The sequence below is a fragment of the Calypte anna genome, chromosome 21 (assembly GCF_003957555.1).
Source record: "Calypte anna isolate BGI_N300 chromosome 21, bCalAnn1_v1.p, whole genome shotgun sequence".
Lineage (NCBI taxonomy): Eukaryota > Metazoa > Chordata > Aves > Apodiformes > Trochilidae > Calypte > Calypte anna.
Genome location: NC_044266.1, coordinates 2,364,068 through 2,384,239, shown reverse-complemented (window position 1 = coordinate 2,384,239; position 20,172 = coordinate 2,364,068). Strand labels below are relative to the sequence as shown.

General features: G+C 43.4%; 3 protein-coding genes across 5 annotated transcripts in view; 1 reads left to right on the top strand and 2 right to left on the bottom strand.

Moving 5' to 3' along the window:
* Window positions 1-3,959: 3,959 nt before the first annotated feature.
* Window positions 3,960-12,116, bottom strand: PARK7 (Parkinsonism associated deglycase). Of its 2 annotated transcripts, none has more exons than XM_030463888.1 (7): window positions 12,004-12,116; window positions 9,997-10,135; window positions 8,436-8,537; window positions 7,674-7,733; window positions 7,001-7,070; window positions 5,615-5,701; window positions 3,960-4,412 (listed from the first exon to the last, which is right to left on the bottom strand). In XM_030463888.1, exons 2-7 carry the CDS (start codon window positions 10,084-10,086, stop codon window positions 4,258-4,260), a joined length of 564 nt encoding a protein of 187 aa, XP_030319748.1. In that variant the 5' UTR covers window positions 10,087-10,135; window positions 12,004-12,116; the 3' UTR covers window positions 3,960-4,257. The 2 variants fall into 2 exon arrangements, with proteins under 2 accessions (XP_030319748.1, XP_030319749.1); XM_030463889.1 differs by lacking the exon at window positions 12,004-12,116 and adding an exon at window positions 10,387-10,411.
* A 333-nt stretch (window positions 12,117-12,449) lies between these two features.
* Window positions 12,450-20,048, top strand: UTS2 (urotensin 2). 2 transcript variants are annotated; one of them, XM_008503650.2, is made up of 4 exons: window positions 17,506-17,608; window positions 18,684-18,794; window positions 19,309-19,349; window positions 19,932-20,048. In XM_008503650.2, the coding sequence occupies exons 1-4, from the start codon at window positions 17,506-17,508 to the stop codon at window positions 20,046-20,048; spliced, it is 372 nt and encodes a 123-aa protein (XP_008501872.2). The 2 variants fall into 2 exon arrangements, with proteins under 2 accessions (XP_030319750.1, XP_008501872.2); XM_030463890.1 differs by lacking the exons at window positions 17,506-17,608; window positions 19,309-19,349; window positions 19,932-20,048 and adding an exon at window positions 12,450-12,823 and having other exon boundaries at window positions 18,684-18,758.
* The window catches only part of PER3 (period circadian regulator 3), a 26,447-nt gene continuing 23,140 nt past the window's right edge, over window positions 16,866-20,172 (bottom strand). Inside the window, exon 22 of the mRNA XM_030463879.1 lies at window positions 16,866-16,899. The gene's annotated coding sequence lies outside the window, so the exon portion shown is untranslated. The remainder of the gene's footprint in view (window positions 16,900-20,172) is intronic.

Genomic DNA, 20,172 nt, shown 5'->3' with positions numbered 1-20,172 from the left:
CTACAAGACTTGAAAAGCCATAAACCCTACATAGGGAGGAATTATTTACATTTCTACAGAGGGTATACTTACAAGTTTTTCAACAAAGTCAGGCAAAAGAAGAAGAAGCCTGAGTACTTCTCTCAGTGCTTCACTGAAGCTCAATCAGTGGCACCTTCTGGCACACAGAAGTTTTGTAGAAAGCACCAAAGCTCTAGAGCCACACAGAGCACTGTAAACTGGACTGCTGTGCCACCCAGTGGAGTCCTCAGCACATCTTGACAATACACAGGAACAGTTACCAGAAAAATAAGATGGAAGTTTTACAAGTCTGAACCTGCCTCTGAAGCCTATCACCTGTGTTAGCTCTGTTTCCCAAAGTGCTGCCAGAAAAAGACAACCCAGTCCCCTAGCTACTGATCCACTTGTTAAAGTCCTCTGGATCCATTCCTATCCCCCTCCCTGAAAGCTTCTTGAGATGGCAGGAAGAGGTTGACCAGATAAATTATTCCAGCAGACATGTCCTCTCCCTTTTTGCTGTTCTTACCTGGAAGCACAGCTACTTGGAACAGACTTAGCAAGAAGTCAAATTACAAGAAACAAAATTAGTTTTACCCTGGCCCAAACCAGGACAACCTTTTAACTTCCTGCTGTGCTGCAAGAAAAACAGAATCTCCATTAAAGTTCAGAGCTAGGAAATGTTAGCAGAGGAAGCTGCCAGCCTGGGGAGCAGGTAGCACATCTGTGCTGGGGCCTGCTTGGCTTTCACTGGATGTATTTTGCTTTTTTTCATACTGCATTTCAGTAGGACATTCTGCCTACAGACATTCTAAACAAGCTAAAATATTATCTATAAATTTAGGCAACGACTTATTAATCCATTCAGTGTTTTGTTGCTTAGTTTTCACTGCATCCCATATCCTACTAAAATGTAGTCTCCATGTAGCAGCAGTGAATCCTTTTTTTCTGGAGGAGCATGTGAGCATGGATTGATGGTACAGATACAGTCCTGATAATTCTTTCTGTAGTTGGCACTTCCCTACTTCCTTGCTATGTTCCTATCTTTCCAACCCATGTGTCATCCAGGCAGCTGGGATGACAGCTCTCTATCGTTTATCATTTTGGGATCCTTGCTTATATCACTATCCACCTTTTTGTTGAAAGAACAAACAAAATACCCCCATTAAGTAACCATTCTTTGCTCTGACAGTCACTGTGGGTTTCACACCTTGTAGTTAGGTCATACCAACTAGGATGCATATTCCACATGGCTAGGGAGCTGTCAAAAGCTTGTAATTACTGGATGAAACATGTTCCCTTCTGTACTTCTACAGCTCCAAGTACCAATGTGGAGGCTGTTTTGCATCCGTTAGGGTTGTGTTTGCCTCTGCCTGTTTGAAAAGTAATACTTTTCTTTCTCCAGAAGAGCATCCTTCCTGTGCTGCTCAGAGGGATGTATTCTCAAGCTAGGATTTGTGCCTGCCTAGGGTACTGTGCCATGCACTTGCTTTTCCCTTTTTGGAAAGAAATTTTCCTGCAGCAAAGGCAGATTGCTCACTCTCCACATCCTGTCTTTTCTTCTAGTTTAGAGCTGCTTCTTCATTTTGAAGTTCCTTCATTCTGAAGTATTTTCCAGCACTGCAAGTTTCACTGCACTGGTGTACATGCCTACAACACTTCTCACTTCACTAAGAGCTCACTTTCAAGCCTACAAACAACCAGAATCAAGAGAAAAAAAACCAACCCAAAATATCCTTGAGAGGTGATACAAGGAATACAGCAGATGCTGACTACTTTCTCAGCAAGAAAACACAACCCCACCAAACCCTCCAGCTGTCAGGGAACAGAACATGAAGTGAGAGCTAAAGAGGGGATGCACTCCCCTCATTTAAAACTAAGTTCTGTGACAGCAAAGCTCTTGTTACCACTGGCTCAAAACCTAAATCTTGCTAATAATAAAAGGGCACAAAGTTTCTGGCACTCATCAGAAAAGTACATTTCATCTTTCAGCAGCAGATGAAGGGGGTTTTAGGAGAAGAGATTGTAACTGCTAGAGAACCTCTCTATTAAACAGAGATGGAGAGAAGAAAAAAGCATTTTCACAAACTGGAAGGCCTTTTTTTCTCAGATCAGCAAATTCCTTCTTAGCACTTACCCTAAAAGGAAAATCAGCATAATTTTAGTTGCTACAGCTCCCCTAACTTCAGGAGTGAGTTAATGACACCTTGGCAGAAACAGAGAACCATGGAAATTCAGATTTGTTGGACATCTGCAATGTAAAAGGTTGAGAACAGGGTCAGCTTTATGAAGGAATCTGTGATGCAAGCAGCATTACCACATTTCATTAACCAACTCCTTTTTGCTGAATGCAATGAAAGAATATGCAAGTTAACCAGATACATTAATGGGCTCTAGGCTTATTTTACTAAGTGCTTTTCCTGTTACTACTTTAATAAGAGTGGGAAAACCCAAATGTACACAATGAATACCTCATTTCTGTAAACTGAACTCTCTCAGCCTTAGAATAAAGAAGAAAAATGTCTAATTAAATTACTGACTGCTTCATTAGTGCCTTATATGAAAAGACTTCAGGAAGCCTGAATATAATACAAGCATGGAAATATTTTCCTTCTCATGTTATATAATGCAGTGCTCCAGCCCAGAAATGCACAGCTTTTCCTGTATTCTGAATCATGCCCATTTACAAACCAAGTGATTATTCCAGATTCTAGGACAAAGGATCTTTCCATCACTTGGTTTACATCTGCATGGCAATACCAGTTAGACATGCAGATTTAATGAACAAACATGCCCAATCTAATACAGATTACAAATTTCTGCATATCTTGAGCACATTTCAAAGCTAGAGAAGCATATGAAAGATTTCCTAAACAAATTAGAGGTGGAATATACAGCTAAAGCAGTTCTTCCAGTAGATTCTAACAATGCAGAGACATTTCTTAATTCTACATTTGCAAAAGCACCTCTGTATTTCATTACCAAAACACAGTAATTGAGCTTGTTTCCCATTAAAATAAGCAATCACAAAGGCATCCATGCAGTAATTTTCCAAACTGCAGACAGTGCACTTAGATGTATGCAGAACCAGGTCTTCAAATACTGTGGCAATTTCACAGCCCAGTGAGATGCCATCTTGTAGGTGACTGCTGACAGAACTAATGACAGCAGTTATTTGGTAAAAAAAAAAAAAAAAAGGTAACAACGACAAAAAATTGATCCCAAATTCATAATTCTCCTGGGGATACAGCTTCACCACTTCCTCCAGAGAACTGTCCAGCAACTCCTCTAAACTGACACATGGCCACTTTAAGCCAAGCTTGTGCCAAGCTCCAGTCTACAGGAAGCAGAAGCAAATATTGATACTGGGGAGGAGCTACCAGGTCCAAACTTCTGCTTTATGCTGAATATTAGCTGGCTACATAGCCCAATGGATCTGCAATCATTTAAGGTAGAAGACAAATTCCAAAGGTATCACAGACAACCTGCTGGCTACAGAAACTCCAGGGTGCTTGACAGGGGAGAGAATATTCCCCCTTTTAATATTATCCCATGCTGTCTTAGAATTAGTGGTAGTTATTTGCCTTGTTTGTATACAGGAAACTAAATATTGTTTCAATGAATTTTAAGTTAAAAGTTAATTAATATATGTTGTAGGATCACAGAATATCCTGAGTTGGAAGAGATCCATGAGTGTCATCAAGTCTAACTCCTAACTCTGCACAAGTAAAAGTTAAACCCTGTATCTAAGAGCATTGTTAAAATACTTTTTGAACATCAGCAGGTTTGGGCCATGATCACTTCCCTAGAGAGCTTGCTCCAGTGCTTGACATTCTTGTTGCAGCTCATACTTCAGAACTATGGAAGCAGAAGTTGTTCTTAATGATGCATATTTTAACCATAGGGGTAAAAACGTTTCACGTCTGGGTTGAGAGAAAACAGACAAAGAAAAACCACACAAGCAGAGTTGCCTCAGTTTTATTTACTCAGCAAACATTTTCTCATGTGTTTTTTAAGTGCCAACCAAGAGCTGAGAGTCTTAGATGCTGGCTGATTTTTCGTGATGAAGCTTTTTTCTAAAAGGATCTTTTTTCCCAGAAATAAAGACCAATGGTTTGTCAAGGTATCCTACTTTAGGTGTACAGTTGCTCATTTCACCCACAATTAAATTGCATTTACAACAGTGCATCTTGCAGTTATTTTACAAAGGACAAGACTCTCCATCCAGAATTGCCCTAACCCTTGTCCCACACCAGAATTTCACAGTACTAGGGGTGCCTTCACCTGTTCAGCCACTTCCTTCCCCATCAGTGTTTCAACAATGGCCAAACCAAACTCAAAGCTGGTCCCAGGGCCACGGCTGGTGAGGATGTTCCCATCTTTCTCCACACGGTTCTCGGAGTAGCTGTAGTGTGCTTGGGGGGGACACACAACAGAGAGAGAGTCAGTCTGCAGCACAGTGCCCACAGCCCTGCCTGTCTCAGGGCACAGCTGCTTGAAGGCTGCAGCACCTGCAGAGTGGGGGCTCTGGCTCCACAGAGGGCACCTCAACCATCTGTGTGGGTCCTGCCCCACCTCAGGCTCTGTGGAGCCAGTCAGAAACCAAGAGGTTCATCACTGCCTGAAGTCTTCAGGGAGGAAAAGGGTATTCATATGGAATGGGAATGCCCCTCTGGTTCTAGGAGCTCATCAAGGAGCACTCGCTGTTCCTGTCAGTTCCTGTGAGGTCACTTTTGGAAGTTAAGACTGTTCCTGTGCAGCTGCTCACAATGTTCTTCTTTCCAAATGCATGCACATGAAACTAGAGGAACCCTGCCACCTCCTGCTCACTTTCAGACTTGGTTATGTCTGGTGTTATAGTCCTGAGCTCTGCCAGGGGAGGGTTAGGTTGGATATTAGGAAAATTATTTAGGAAGTTATAGTTAAATTATTAGGAAAATTTTAGGTTGGATATTAGGAAAAAATTCTTTCCAGAGAAGGTGATCAGGCATTGGATGGGCTGCCCAGGGAGGGGGTGGATTCTCCATCCCTGGAGGTTTTTAAGAAGGGACTGAATGTGGCACTGAGTGCCATGGGCTGGAAACCACAGTGGCAGTAGATCAAGGGTTGGAGTTGCTAATCCCAGAGGTCCTTTCCAACCCAGATGATTCTGTGATTCCATGATTCTGTGTTCACAGAATGACCATCACTTCCTTTAGGTCTGACAGAGAAATGTGGACCCATCAGCTGCTCACAGCACCAAAGCACCACTCATGGGAGAGCAGGAAAGGTGCTGCTGGGGTTTGATGTTGGAACCACTAAGGCAAAGAATCAAAAGGACAAGAGATGTCTCAGCCTCAGGAGGATAAGGGGAAAAGTTGTCCTAGCACTACAGCAGCAGCATATTTTCTTCATGGATGAAAATGTCAATACAGCCCTTTCTTTTCAGGCTAAACAAACTAAGAAATAGAGTCTTAGCATATTCAGTTGAATTTTGATTATTCAGGAAAGTATTACTGAAATTCAGAGACACAAAGTAAGATACAAAAGCTGTTTTTTCTTTAAATCAAGGGTTTGGCTAAAAAAAAAATCATTCTGAGAAGGGTTTAGAAAGAAACTCAGAGCAGTGATTACATACCTCCATTCATCATTTTATCTTTGGCCAAAGGATGTGTTGTGACTTTGCTTCCAAACCCTATCTGATGTGCCAGAAGGGCAGTAGGACCTGTGAGGACACAAAGTTACACCACTGAGGAAACTGTTTTCTGCTACAAGCACTTTTAAGAACCCATGTTCAGGCACAGAGGCCAAAGCTCTCTGTGGGGAGGTTACTTTTTATAAAACTGATGTCACCTTTATCTCACACAAAGATCACCAAAAAAAGCAAAGATGTTGTATTAAAAACTCCTAGCATGTTACCTTTCACTTTTTATTTTAAAGACAGTTAACAAAACTGATTGGGAAGGACTGAGTCCCATGCAGAACTTGCTGCAGGGGAAGTGTTCACAGTATTTCAGACAGTCCTCTGCTATTTCAGCTGGAAGGCAGGAGGGCTCTGCAGAGGGACCTGGACAGACTGGAGAGTTGGGCTGATTCCAATGGGATGAGGTTCAACATTCCAAGTGCCGGGTCCTGCACTTTGGCCACAACAACCCCATGGGGAGCTCCAGGCTGGACACAGAGTGGCAGAAAGGGAGCTGGGAGTCTGGATTGCCAGGAAGCTGAACATGAGCCAGCAGTGTGCCCAGGTGGCCAAGAAGGCCAATGGCATCCTGGGCTGGCTCAGGAACAGCGTGGCCAGCAGGTCCAGGGAAGGGATTCTGCCCCTGTGCTCAGCTCTGGGGAGGCCACAGCTTGAGTCCTGTGTCCAGTTCTGGGCCCCTCAGCTCAGGAAGGAGATTGAGGTGCTGGAGCAGGTCCAGAGAAGAGCAAGGAGGCTGTGAAGGGATCCAGCAGAATTGCTGTGAGGAAGGGCTGAGGGAGCTGGGGGTGTTGAGGCTGGAGAAGAGGAGGCTCAGGGGAGACCTCATCACTCTCTGCAACTCCCTGAAAGGAGGCTGGAGCCAGGGGGGGTTGGGCTCTTTTCCCAGGCAACTCTCAGCAAGACAAGAGGGCAGGGTCTCAAGTTGTGCCAGGGGAGGTTTAGGTTGGAGATGAGAAAGAATTTCTTTCTGGAGAGGGTGATCAGGCATTGGAATGGGCTGCCCAGGGAAGTAGTGGATTCTCCGTGTCTGGAGAGATTTCCAAAGAGCCTGGATGTGGCACTGAGTGCCATGGGCTGGGAACCACGGGGGGAGTGGATCAAGGGTTGGACTTGATGATCTCTGAGGTCCCTTCCAACCCAGCCAATCCTATGATTCTATGATTCTATTACATTTACAAACAATTCAAATCTTGACAGGTGTGTGTAGATTAAAAAACCCTGCTACTAAATTACAACACAAATTTCTAAACCAAGAAACTGTGTGCATGCCCCTTCAAAATATTCACATGCTTTACAAAGCAAGACATCTTGTTAACCCACCTGCACATATAGCAGCAATCAGGCCCTTTCTGCTTTCCTGGTCCTTCAGAATGTCTTTCACAGCAGCAGACTGTATGAAGGAACCAAATCACAAGTCATTGTTTGGGGTTGGTTATTTGAAGCACAGCTGAAATATTTTTCTACTGCAAAAATCATCAGTTTTACAACAAACCCCAGCTGATAGCTCTCCAGCCTGTCCCTAAGGAAATCAGAAGGAAGTGCATGGACATCCTTGGCAGATAAAAGCTGGTTAATCCACACCTATCTGAGAGATCTACTTGTTTGTCCACCTGCTTTCCACAAGGTATTTATACTACCACTAAAACAGCTTTGCACCAGTGACAGGATCCTCTGTGGGTTTGGCCTGTTTTATATTTAATGGAATTAAATTTTCATTTGCAACTTTTTCATCTTCATACAATTACAACCAGAGATTTTCCCACAATACAGAGCACCCTTCCATTTTTATGGTGCTTAACTAGGTACCCAAGTCCCAAGAAGTTGTCTCACCTACAAATCCACAAAAAGACTTAAGACACTTAACAATGAGTTTTATTTTCTGAGTGAAACAATATTTTCAGATGCTGAATTGAATTTGCAGGATTCCCGAGCAAGTGTGGACCACCCACTACTCATGAGGATGCTCATAATCTTTAAGATACCAGAACTTTACCTCTGACAAGTTTTGAGCTCCAAGGTTACCACCAGGCAAGACCACGACATCATAAGGCCCCTAAACAAAAATGAAAATTGTTCTGCTGAGCAGAGGCTGGTTTGTACATAACACTGCTGAGTGCTTAATGTTGAGAAAAATCTCATTTAACTAAAGAGCTCTTTACTAAGAATGCATTATGGTAATAAGGGACTAAGACACTGCTTAAATGCTGTTGGATGGGTGAGAAGCAAAGGCATCTACCTTATCTTCCACTGAACAGCACTTTATGGTCAGAGAACTAGTTCAAATTATGGAACAAAATCCTGTTTCCTAGTCCAGGAATAGGAAAACTATTATTAATAGAGTCTGTCACAGAACTAACTCTTAAGCCAAGCACATTTAGGAGCTTCAGGAGGCAAATGGCAGCTCTTGCATTTTAAGGACAAGGGATTTTGTTCCAACCTAACTCTGCAGGTCTGACTACAGCACTGTTTAGCTTCCCATCAAGAACTTTTGAGTTGTTCAAAATCAGGGAATTTTGTTGGCCAACTAGCACACAAAATAGAGCTGTATGTTTGATGCAAAACCAAACACCTGCAGAATTAAGAAATCAGGCTGACCTGAGCATGCTATGAAGCAGGACAGCACTGAGGAGGAGCAATGCAGTTCTGTAATTCACACGAGACATATTTCTAAAGGAATTATAAGATTCCAAAATTCACCTCTCAAACTGTGAGAAAGCTGCATTTGTCACTATATCAGAGCAGAGTGATGACCAACCTCTTTTCGGGCATCTTCAAGGCTGGCATCAGGACAAATGAAGACATCTCGACTGCACTGCACAGGTTCTTTCCCTGTTAGGCCAGCAACAGTCACCTTGATCTAAGAGAAGAATAAATGTATCATTACCAATCAAGAACTTAGGGCATATTTCTTCTTAGTTCTGTAGTACACAGAATAAGCAAAGCACTCCTGAAACCTGACAAGACCAGGGCAAGATGTAAGCAGTTAAGATCAGGTAAATAAAGTCTCTCTGTAAGCTTAGGCCACTCTGAAGCAACCTGAAAGCATGTTCTGTGTTCTCCTTTAATTTTTAGATGCTTGGTGATCATGGTGTAGATGTGTGTAGCAGAGCCAAGTTTGGGCTTCTTAGGGCAGCCAAAGTGGGGAAACCATTAATGGAATCAGGGGAGGTTTAGGTTGGATATTAAGAAAAAATTCTTAACTTAGAAGTTGTGTGATAAAGTAATTTTTACTTTAGTTATTTATATACAAGTGAAGTTGGTGTATTTCTTTAAAATCTCATTTTTGTACCTAATCAGATGATAACGCTCTGGACCTCTACAGCTGCAAAAGTAACAAACAGCATGAGGAATTCTACCAGACAGAATTCTACTTAATGACAGTATTTTTTTAAGTAGCTCAAGAAAAGCCATGTAATGTCATGAGCTGGATCATACTGAGCTGTTCAGATTCCCACAAAACAATCCCTTCCTGTCACTATCATAGAATCCTAGAATGGGCTGGGTTGGAAGGGACCTCAGAGATCATCAAGTCCAACCCTTGCTCCACTCCCCCCGTGGTTCCCAGCCCATGGCACTCAGTGCCACATCCAGGCTCTTTGGAAATCTCTCCAGACACGGAGAATCCACTACTTCCCTGGGCAGCCCATTCCAATGCCTGATCACCCTCTCCAGAAAGAAATTCTTTCTCATCTCCAACCTAAACCTCCCCTGGCACAACTTGAGACCCTGCCCTCTTGTCTTGCTGAGAGTTGCCTGGGAAAAGAGCCCAACCCCCCCCTGGCTCCAACCTCCTTTCAGGGAGTTGGAGAGAGTGATGAGGTCTCCCCTGAGCCTCCTCTTCTCCAGCCTCAACACCCCCAGCTCCCTCAGCCCTTCCTCACAGGAATTCTGCTGGATCCCTTCACAGCCTCCTTGCTCTTCTCTGGACCTGCTCCAGCACCTCAATCTCCTTGAACTGAGGGGCCCAGAACTGGACACAGGACTCAAGCTGTGGCCTCACCAGGGCTGAGCACAGGGGCAATGCATGGGAGTAGCCACATTTTACAACACAGTAAGATTTACTTGAAACACCCACTCTGGTCTACATTAGGCTTGTATTTTGAAAGTTTTTTTTTCTTTTCCACAAGCACCAGGTATCATGCCTGCTTGTCTGGGGCATGGCATAAATATTTGCTAACCAGTAAGAATGCACAGATAAATTTTTACCTCATACAACAGATCATACCTTGAACTCCTAGCAGTGAACATCAGCTTGAGGCAAAGATTATCCTTTGACCAAGCACTCACAAAAGATTTTTCATTATCTGCACACTCACCCCAGCTCTTCTCATAACATCAGTGGGGATTACAGTTTCCATTTCCTCTGCCCCTTTTGCCAGAATCACCAATGCTCTTTTTGAGGCCATATCTTGAGAAGTTGCTTGCTTTTAGGTGAGATAATTGAGGAGGGAGCAGCTGAGGGAGGTACAAGAGACAGCATGGTTAGAAGGCAAATCCCCTAGTACCAATCCTTCCTAACAGTGACATTTAACAGTAAGTAATTTGCATTTTTTCATTATCTTTCATTTAGCCACCTCAAAATGGTCCACTAGTTCTAACTAATATTGACAAAAATCCCATTTAACTAAAGAGCTTTTTACTAAGAATGCATTATGGTAATAAGGGACTAAGACATCTATGCAGTGGGAGTCAAAGCCCATCAGCACCTGAAGCAGCAGCCTAATGAAAACTTCTCTAGAAGACTTAAGTCTGCCAGAGAGAAGGGCTAAAGGTGGGTGGCAGAGTTGGTTTTAGTTTGCACACCCTCACATACCCTACTACTGACTCCTGCCCGGGGCAGTGTTTATAAAGGTTTGCATGAGCTTTGACCTCATGTCTGGTATTTAGTTTCCACACAGCACAGCTCCATGAAGAGTTTCCTGTGACTTAAAATAACTTGATCAGTGCCCCTGCAAATACGAAGCAATAGATTTTCTGGGTATTTCACAATTCTATGGGGAAGGAACATGTATGCATATACGTGATGGGGAAGCAGGCCATAAAATTTAGCAAATGGAAAATACAAGGCTTAAAACTTTTTTTTTTCCTACATTCAAGTTCAGGTGAAATTGCCACGTTTCCATTTGAAGGTTAGGTTAAAGTAACATTAATTATATCATGTAAAACACATAAAAACTCCTGCTGTCTGAGAGAAGTCTGTGAAAGCATCTGTGGTACAAGAAAGCATTTCACAAGTCATCCACTCTGAGACAATAATTTTTAACTTTGTAGGGACTTCCCATTCAGACATGCACATAGCACCTGGGAGCTCTTAATAAAATGAAATCCATGTTTAGTTTCCTACACAAAAGAAAACCATCCCTTCGTCCTGCTTCATCTATTTTCAGGTTCATTTCAAATGCAGTAACATACAGCAGAAGATCCTGCATGCAACTAACTCATCATATCAAATCCTCCTTTTAGGGCAGCTTTGAGTCCTGTCAAAGCAAGACCAACTGCACAAATACACTGAAATCACGGGTGTCTGAACAACTTGGAGCTTATTTATAATTCACCCTGAAGGTACACCTTGATTCTGCAAAATTAACTTCTGTATGAATTTAACTCAGCAAAAAACACCTGACTGACAATGCAGAAATACTGCTTTTTTATTTCAGAATGCTCCAGACCACAGTCTGTATCCTTTTTTCATTAGTTCTTTAGATGCAAACACACAGACTGTCCTTGGACACTGACACATTCAGATGATCAGAGCTGTCACGGTGTACGAGCTACCAGGACGAGGCTTTTCCCAGAAGGCAGAACCGAGCAATTGAGCTTTAACAATCTCTTTATTTAACAATCTACCTGTGCTCAGTACATAAACCCCTTCCATTTGCTCCTCAAGGCCCCGGACACGGCCCCGGACACTGCCCCGGACGCGAACCCGACACCGCTACGTGCGCGCAGGCTTCCCAAGATGGTGCCTCCCTGGAGCCCCGGGAAGGTTGTGCTGCACGCATCCCGCCCTTCACCGCCCAGACCAAACCGCTCCCTCCCGGAGGCGACTGCTAACAGTCCGCTTGCAAGCCCACGTCCTGCAGTGTTTTAGGACGCTACGACATTCAACCCAACCAGGATTTCAGAGACCGGAGCAGGCCCGCGGCGAGCGGGCAGACACCAAGGAGGATCGACCGCGCCTCCGCCGGGCCCTGAAACCTCCGCTGAAGCCTCGGGCCCGCCGCACCCCCGGGCGACCGCGGGGAGACGGATCCCGAGCCCCAGACCTCGTCCCCGGCCTCCCCCGGGGCTGTGCGCAGCGCGGGCGGGCAGCACTCACTCACCTCAGCCGGGGCTCGCAGGACTCCGTGCGGCCTCGCCCCCGCGCGGTCACCCCTCGCCCTTCTCCCTTTGCAAACCCCTCCGCCCGCCTCCCGCTCGCTCCCCAGACCGCCCCCGGGACGGCGTCACCTTCCCGCAGCGGCGGAAACGCGGGGTGCGGAGCTCCGCTACGCGCTGCTCCCCGTCCCCCCTTGTCCGGAGCGCTGAACGGAGTCATTGTACCGACCCGAAACGTCTCGGCGAGGTCTCCGCTCCCCCCGGCTCTCAGAAAACGCCCGCGGGGGGCGGGAAAAAGAAACTTCAATGTTGTGAGGGGCGGACGGAGCTGCTGAAAGGGCCCTTGGGGCTTCAGGCAGCCCCGCTGGACACAGCTGCTGCCTGCGGCTGTGGGTGTCACCTGGGTGCTTGCTGAGGGGCTCAGGACCATAGGGAGCAGCTCCGTGCCAGCCACGTAACCGCAGAGTAGCCATGGGGAAGGGCTTCGCTGGCGGCTCTCCCGCACCCGGTCCCGCATCCAGCACGGGAGGGTGTCACCCACGCTGGACCACGCAGCACCCTGTCAGGCGGGACCGCATCCAAAACCTTCCTGAGCGGACTCCGAGCTCCGCCATGCCCCGGGATGCCCCCGAGTCCCTCGGGGATTGGCCCCGGGGAGCCGCGGGGGCTGAGTCTGCCTGGCCGAGCACCTCCCCGCGAGTGGGCACCGCGTGTGCCCCCGCGAGTGGGCACTGTGGGTGCCCCCGCTCCCTCACGCGTCTCTCATCCCGTCGGGACCCGCCGTGGGGTCACCTTCAGCCCCGCTGCTTTCGGATTCACCCGGAGGTTTGTGCTGCCCGATCCCGCCCGTCCCCTCACGGCTTCTCCTGACCCTCCGCACCTTTCGGGCCGGGCAGCGGGGATGCTGCGCGGGAGTCAGCGGGAAGTTTTTTGTTTCTGTGTTTCTGTGCCTGATACTGCTGGACTCTGAAAGTGTAATAGCTCCTCAAACATCCAGGCAGAATGTAATTTTTAAAAAGCAGAGTGTGTTTTCTTGATTTCAGTCTTTCAGTCAGATCCCTTCATGGAACAGCAGCACGGTGTCCTCTGCCAGTAATTCTGATGCCAACACTAGTGATGCAAAAATGTCCCCAGGAGATAGGAGATGGTCGACTCTACACAGACTTAACACAGAGAAAATAGTATTTTACAGACAACTGGTATCACTCTGCCTTCTAAACAGGTGATAAAGTTTAGTCAGAAAGCAGTCACTCATCACAGAGAAAATCAATTAATGCTTGGAGCAGGAATCATTTGATAAGCTGGAATCCATGTCTTAGACAGTGAAGGAAGATTCTGTATGGCTGACTGCCAAGAAACATGCTTTCATTTACAAAACAACCTTGAATAAATAACCTTGAATAAACCTCAAGATGCCTTGGAAGACCTATGCCAACTTTCCCCCTGTTAAGTACTGAAATTTGTCCCAAAACGTGAATCACAGAGCCTGCAGAGATTCCATTTAATTTACAAAAAAACTCCAAGTAATGAAGGATTAAAGGGATAATGCACTTGGAAAGCAAAGTGAAAATTAAAATGTGCTTTTGTGAGCCATCCATTTACTGCCTACGCTGAGCAGGACAGTTAAATGCCAGCAACAATTATTAGGATGCCTCTTTAATTAGTCAGTGGCTCCTGCCCACACACTGAACTTCTGCAGAACTACCTGAAATTTTTCCTCTAATGTAAGTTGTGGATATTAGAGTGAAAAGTGATCCTAAGGCCCTGTGGTAAAAATAGGGAAAACAGGTGTACACCAAAAAATCTGGACAGAAAAGTAAAGAAAAATGTAAGGACATCTCTCACAAAATTGAAGATGGAAGCTCACATCTTCCTGCTCTTTTCAGAACAGGACATCAACTACAGGAAATCTTAGTAAGATTCTGATAAAATGGTTTGTAAGGAGAAGTAATGAGGCAGAACACCATGCAATTAATGAAGTGTTAAGTAGTTTCAAGCAAGGAAATGTGTTATCCACTTCTTCAATTTGCTGCTTTAGTTCATTATGAGCCAGAGAAAATGCTGGACAACAGCCTGGTCTGCCCACTTCATCATCCAAACTACTGAGAAAAAAATCAGCAGGTTATTGCTGCTTCCCTGCTTTGACATGGGTAGTACAATCTTTTTTTGTGTGTATATATTTATATATATTAAATATATACACACATAGATTCCTGTGGACACAGGCTTCAGGACAACAATTTGTATGGAAAAACCCTCAATAATCTACTTAATAAAATAATAAATAGTCTACATTTAAGAACAGGAGTGAAAGTGTCACCCAGTCACCCAGCTTTGCAGCAGGACTAGCTTGAAAATTTCTTATTACAACCTAAATTAAGCCCCAAGATGACTGCACTACTCTTTTAAAAACATAGTAATAATAAAAACATAATAATAATCATAAGACACTTCTAAACAGGGGCCAAATATTTTGTTTTGGATTTCAACCTTATTATTTCACTCAAAACGTTGATAATTTGGAGGACTGATTTTGGTTGGTTTTGTTCTGTCTTTTGGTTGATTTTAGTGTTTTATGTTTGGGTTTTTTTTTAACTATTGGGTTTTTTAATTATATTTTTTTAACTAACTATTTTAACTATTTTTTAAACTATTTTAACTATTTAACTATTTTTAACTATATTAACTATTTATTTAACTATTTATTTAACTATTTATTTTAACTACTTATTTTAACTATTTAAATTTTATTATGTTTCCTTGACTTTATTAGCAATTTATTCTTCACAACCCATAATTTTAACCCAATAGTTCTTTCTCCTGATAATTAAGGACAGTATTTTATGATAGGGTAACATCCTCACTATTCAAGAGTTTGCTCAGTAATTTATTCAGACTATTGCTGCCCTCTTATTTTAAACTGAAGCCCCTGAAGCTCTATTATTAGAAAGAAACTATTACTATAAAAACTAAAAAAACTAAAAACTATTACTAAAAAAACTATTATTATAGAAAAAACTCCAAGTTTTCCCACCAAACACCAGTTTTGATCAATATTCAAGCAATTTCCTCCAAGTGGATTTCACGTTTTCAAAGCGCAAATCCCCGTTTGCTTCCTTCAGGGTTTGGTCCTTCTGTTGAGGATGAGCTGTTGTCTTGTTTTGAATGATGAAGTGTGTGCACTGTCCCCTGAGGAAATTGTCTTTGACATTTTGGTAGAGGAAAAGAATGTGACAGCTTCAAATCTGAGTGAAGGCAATGAGGTGCAGGCAGCTCGCCAACCTCCCACATGACGCACTTCAGGATGGCTCCAAGAGGCTGAGTCTTCCTTGAGAGAAGACAAAGGACAGAAGTTGCCTCTGAAGAGGCCTTCATGAGCTTTCCTTGGAGGCAACTCAAAGTGAATATTGATAATGCCATTGTCATTGATAGTGCACTGAAGGAGAAGCATTTGTACAGAGCATCCAGCACCAGTAGTGAGATCATGCATCAAATCAGACCTAATTACTGTCTGCAGCTTTGGAATGAAGAGTTGCATGACTCAGATAAGGAGAGAGAATTCCTCCCTAGCTACTTATTTCTGTTATAGGGAAGCACAGGGAAAAAAGGCATATAAAATGTGTTAGGTTTATTCTGCAGAGAAATTCTTCTGTCATATCCACTCCCTCAGTAGAGAGAAGTCCAGAGAAACAGGATTTGTAGTCAGAGACCTGCAGTGTGTGTTCTATAAATCAATATTGGGCTTCTCTTACATCCAGGATGACAGAAAAGTTTAGGTTGGAAGGACCTCTGAAAGTCATCTCTCACCTCTCCCTTTCCCCAGAGCACTGCAATCAAACAGAACATCTGAATTAACATGGGGATGCCAAGGGCCTTGTCAGTCTTAGTTCTGAGATTCAGTCCCACCCTGTCCTTGAAGCTATTCAATTCTCATTGAACACACTCCTGCTCTGGTTGATGCTGCTTTGAGCAGAGGGGTTAAACCAGATGATTTCCAGAGGTACCTTCTGCTTTCCATCATTCTGTGGTCATGGAGTCCACATTTTTTCTGGCCAAGCTGTTAATAGCAGTGCAGGTGTGGGGCAGTCACACTGAATTAGAGCTGTGGCTGAAATACATCTGTTCTGTATGACTGGTGTAGCTAATTTGAAATTAAATCTTATGAACCACAGAATTTATAATATAAAAATCCATCTTCAACAGGAAGTGGCAATAAAGGAAAAAGAAAGCAGATATAATGGCTCCTTTTGCAACTTACAATTATTACACACCTCAGCACAGGGGAAGACCTTTAGATAGATTTCATGGTATTTTGAAGAGCACTTGAAGGCACAAGCATTTGATTAGAGAGGCAGGAAAGAAAATTACCAAGCCTCAGTTTATTATGAACCTGAACAGGCATAACCTTCTGACCACATACAGGAAAGAAAATTGTCATAAATTTACTTTTTTTACTTTTGAGGCTCTATACAGTTTGATATGATCCTTCATAGAGAATGAAGATGAGAGAGCAGTCCAGTCAGTCCTTGCTCTTTGATACAACAAATGAAATTGTAAGTAAAGAAGACAAAATGTTAGGTGGAGGGGAATAAAGACTAAAATTATGAGATTATATACAGCAACAACTGTGTTAACATTAAATAAATACAAGAGGCAAAAGGGAAAAAAGCTAACTAACACACAGAGAATTAAATAGTTAGTTCCAACCAAGGGAACTTCACTTCCCAAGAAGGGAAGGGAACTGGAAAACAGTCTCCCAGTCTAGTGAGGTACCTGCATTTAATACCAACCAGTGGTTTATATGGCCCAAGCCTCCAGATGGAAGCTGTTCTTTCTCTGCCATTCAGTTCTCTAGGGCAACACTGGATGAGGTCTTCTCAAATAAATAGATGTGCAATGCTCTAAGGGCAAAAAAGAAAAATTTAACTCCCCTAACATTCTTTTTGTAAATTAACTAGATGTTTTAACTCCCCCTCTCTTTACTTTTTCTGGCACAAGAACCCCAAATACAACACAACACATCCATCCATCTCACAAGAGAGGAAAAAAAAGTGCATTTTGTGTCAGATGCTTTGCGTCAAGCCTGCTAAGGCTCATAAATCAGCTGTCTTATTGCCCTGGTCATTTCAACTGTCTGACCCTTTTGTTAACTCATGATTTATAACTGGAAGTTATTATTTTTTTTTAATGCCAGATTTATAAAGTTTACTGTGCTTGGTTTGATATAATATCCATTCTGTACACCAAGCTATAAGACAGTAAATTTATTGTCTATGAACTGTTACCTTGAAAAATTACATCAATGCAAAGTGGTTTCCATTTAGAACCCGTGGGCAATAAATTCATTGTTGGCTTTTTTTTTTTTTTTGGAAGGGGGGGGGGAACATGATGATATTCATGAGGTCATGAGTGGCTATATAACAGGTGAAACTGGGAGCAGAGGCAACAGTCAGACAGGAGGTGAGTTACTGGGGTAGATCCAGACAAATCTATTCAAGACAACAATGATGCACAGGCTGTTACTCTGCTGTCTCATTATTGTCAGCTCCTCCTGTCCTCTCTCATCTCTCCCCATCATCAATGCCAGTGAGAAGGCTTATCACATCCCAGGTAAGTCTCAATTTCCATGTTCACAGAACAGGGGCTGGAGCAGAAAAAAAGAGCAGCAGGTATGCTTCCTGAAGGGCCTTGATCTGTGATTAGGTGTGGAAAAAGCAGGAATGTCTACAGGGCACAAGTGACACCATCAGTGGGTGCTTATCTTGTAAACTGGGGAGGTTGGGTGCCCTAAATTCTTCATCCTGCTGCTTTGAGGTCCAGGAGACAAAGGTATCTTGAGTTTTCTAATACTGGATGTGAGCTGCCATATACAGCATTTGTCTTTGAGGCAGCATTAGTACATATTTGCTAATTTAAAGAAACTTGGCTGCACAGTCTTGTCTTCCTACACTTTAAAATGAGTTATGTTTAACTGAAGTTGTCTTTAAAAGGGGGGAAACCTACTGCAGAGATTAATGTGGTCCTACTTAGATCAAGAGCAGGCAAATCTGTCTTACACTACAAAATGTACTGAGCATGCTGGTTTTTGCACTAATAAGTGCAAAGTCTGGGCTTGAAAAAGCTGTCCTCAAAGTTTGACATTACAGCAAATCAAACCCAAAGTTACTGCCTAAAGCTGACTATTAAAAAGTGACTGTTCTTACCTGCTTTGCAGGTGAACTAGCTGGTGTGCTGGTTTATAGGTATCAGGAGTTCTTAGCTTGCTTTGGAAATCTTGGACTCACTAAGCCTCCTGCTATGTAACTTGCATTTACAGGCAACTGTGACTCAGTATGGATATTATCCATCACATCACAGAGCAAATAAGCTGGCTCTAACAATTACTGCATTTGTTTGAAGACATCCATTAGGCTTATTAAATCTTCCTTCCTAATATAAAGAAACTCTAGAAGGAGAATTCTGTATTAAAGAGGGTTGCTTTGGTTTAAATCTCAAAGCAAATTCACCAGCTAACACTGCTCTGAATTAAAAACTAATGCAAGACTAGAGATATGAATTGTCTCCACAGAGCACAGGGAAGTTCCAGTATTCTGAGTCTTACACTGAAGTCCCCACTGTCCTTTGGAATTGTCCTTTGGTACAGTAAACAGACTCTTCCCTTATTTCTGTCATCTTCCATTTGCAGCTGATGAAGAATTGAGATTAAACCTGGAGCAGCTGGGCAGCCTAGGAAGGACTTCCCTGCTTCAGTCTCTACCAGAGCTCTTGGGCACCCTGACTGAAGACAACAAAGCTGGTGAGGATTTAGCACAGTAATTTATGGGAGAGAGCCCATGGTTTGCATGTTCACCTTCCACAGATCTTGTGCCCCAACTCCTGGGTATTTACTGAAATACAACATTCAGTGTAGGCACCAGAGAGCTGGGATTTGGTTAAAAGGAACCTTGGGGAAAGCTGCTGAGCAGGGATGCTTTAGGTCAATACTAGCTGAGCAAATCAGTTTAGCAAAACCTCCTAAAGCAAAAGCTGGCAAGGCAAAGATTGGCTTAGAAGGAGCTAACAGAAAAAAAAAGTAGCAGTCTCCTAAACAAAGTGGAGAATCAACAGCAATAGGTGGTTTGGGGGCAATCAGAAATCTCTCCTGGAACTGCACCAGCACAAAGAACTGAAGAGAGGGTTTTCTGTTTGGTCCTCTGGACATTCCAGTTCAAGGCTTCTGACAGCTATAGCATTATGGCACCCAAGAACGACCAGTGTAGGGTCACAATTTCTAAATGGTAAAGCATTTAATTATGTCTGCTCTCTACCAGGTCTTAGGCCCAGCTACAACCCAAAGGAAAGTATCAAACAGGTAAGTAAACAACCATCTGTCACTGAAACAAACAAAAAACCCCCAAACCCCACATTTTCAACAACACTGAATTGCTACCAAGCAATCATTTAAGATCCACAGATTTAATAAACAGTATGGAGTAAAGTATGCCACTGAAGTGTCTGTGAAGCTGGAATCACTTAGCAGTTGGATAAGTGGGGAAAAAAGAAAAATTACCCCCCATGCCCACTTTTTTCCCCATAAAATCAGTTTTCTAAATAAAGACCAATTCCCACCTTCACCAGGACAGGTCAGAATATTAAACTACCCACTGCATGTCATTTTTCCCCCACTGCTACAACACAGGCCACACAGTATTACCAGGTTTGTTATGAACCATTAGGTAAATGAGGAACATAATTCCTCTTTACTTGGCTAAGGAATTAAAGGCAGAGGGCAGGGAGCAGTTAATGCATCATCTAAATTAAAAGGCACAGCAGGCAGCTGCCTCTCCTTCCCCCCATCAGATCAGAGGCCTGGGTGATCAGCTGGGGCACTGTACTTTCCCACTGGGCACATTTAGAATCCAACAGTAACCTCTCTCATGCTGTTTGACTTCAGACTTCCTATGGAAATCCTCCTCAAATTGCTTTGCTCGGCCGCTTCCTGACCAAGGAGAGGAAACAGTACAAGAAACGGGGGAATCTTTCTGAGTGCTTCTGGAAATACTGTGTGTAGACAGGAGAAGAAACTCTCCCTGCCTTTGGCTGCATCATTTCTACAGATGTCTGGAAACATGTATAGAGATTTGCTTGATTTAAAACAAGGAACATGAAGACAGCTCCTAACTTGAGACTCTATG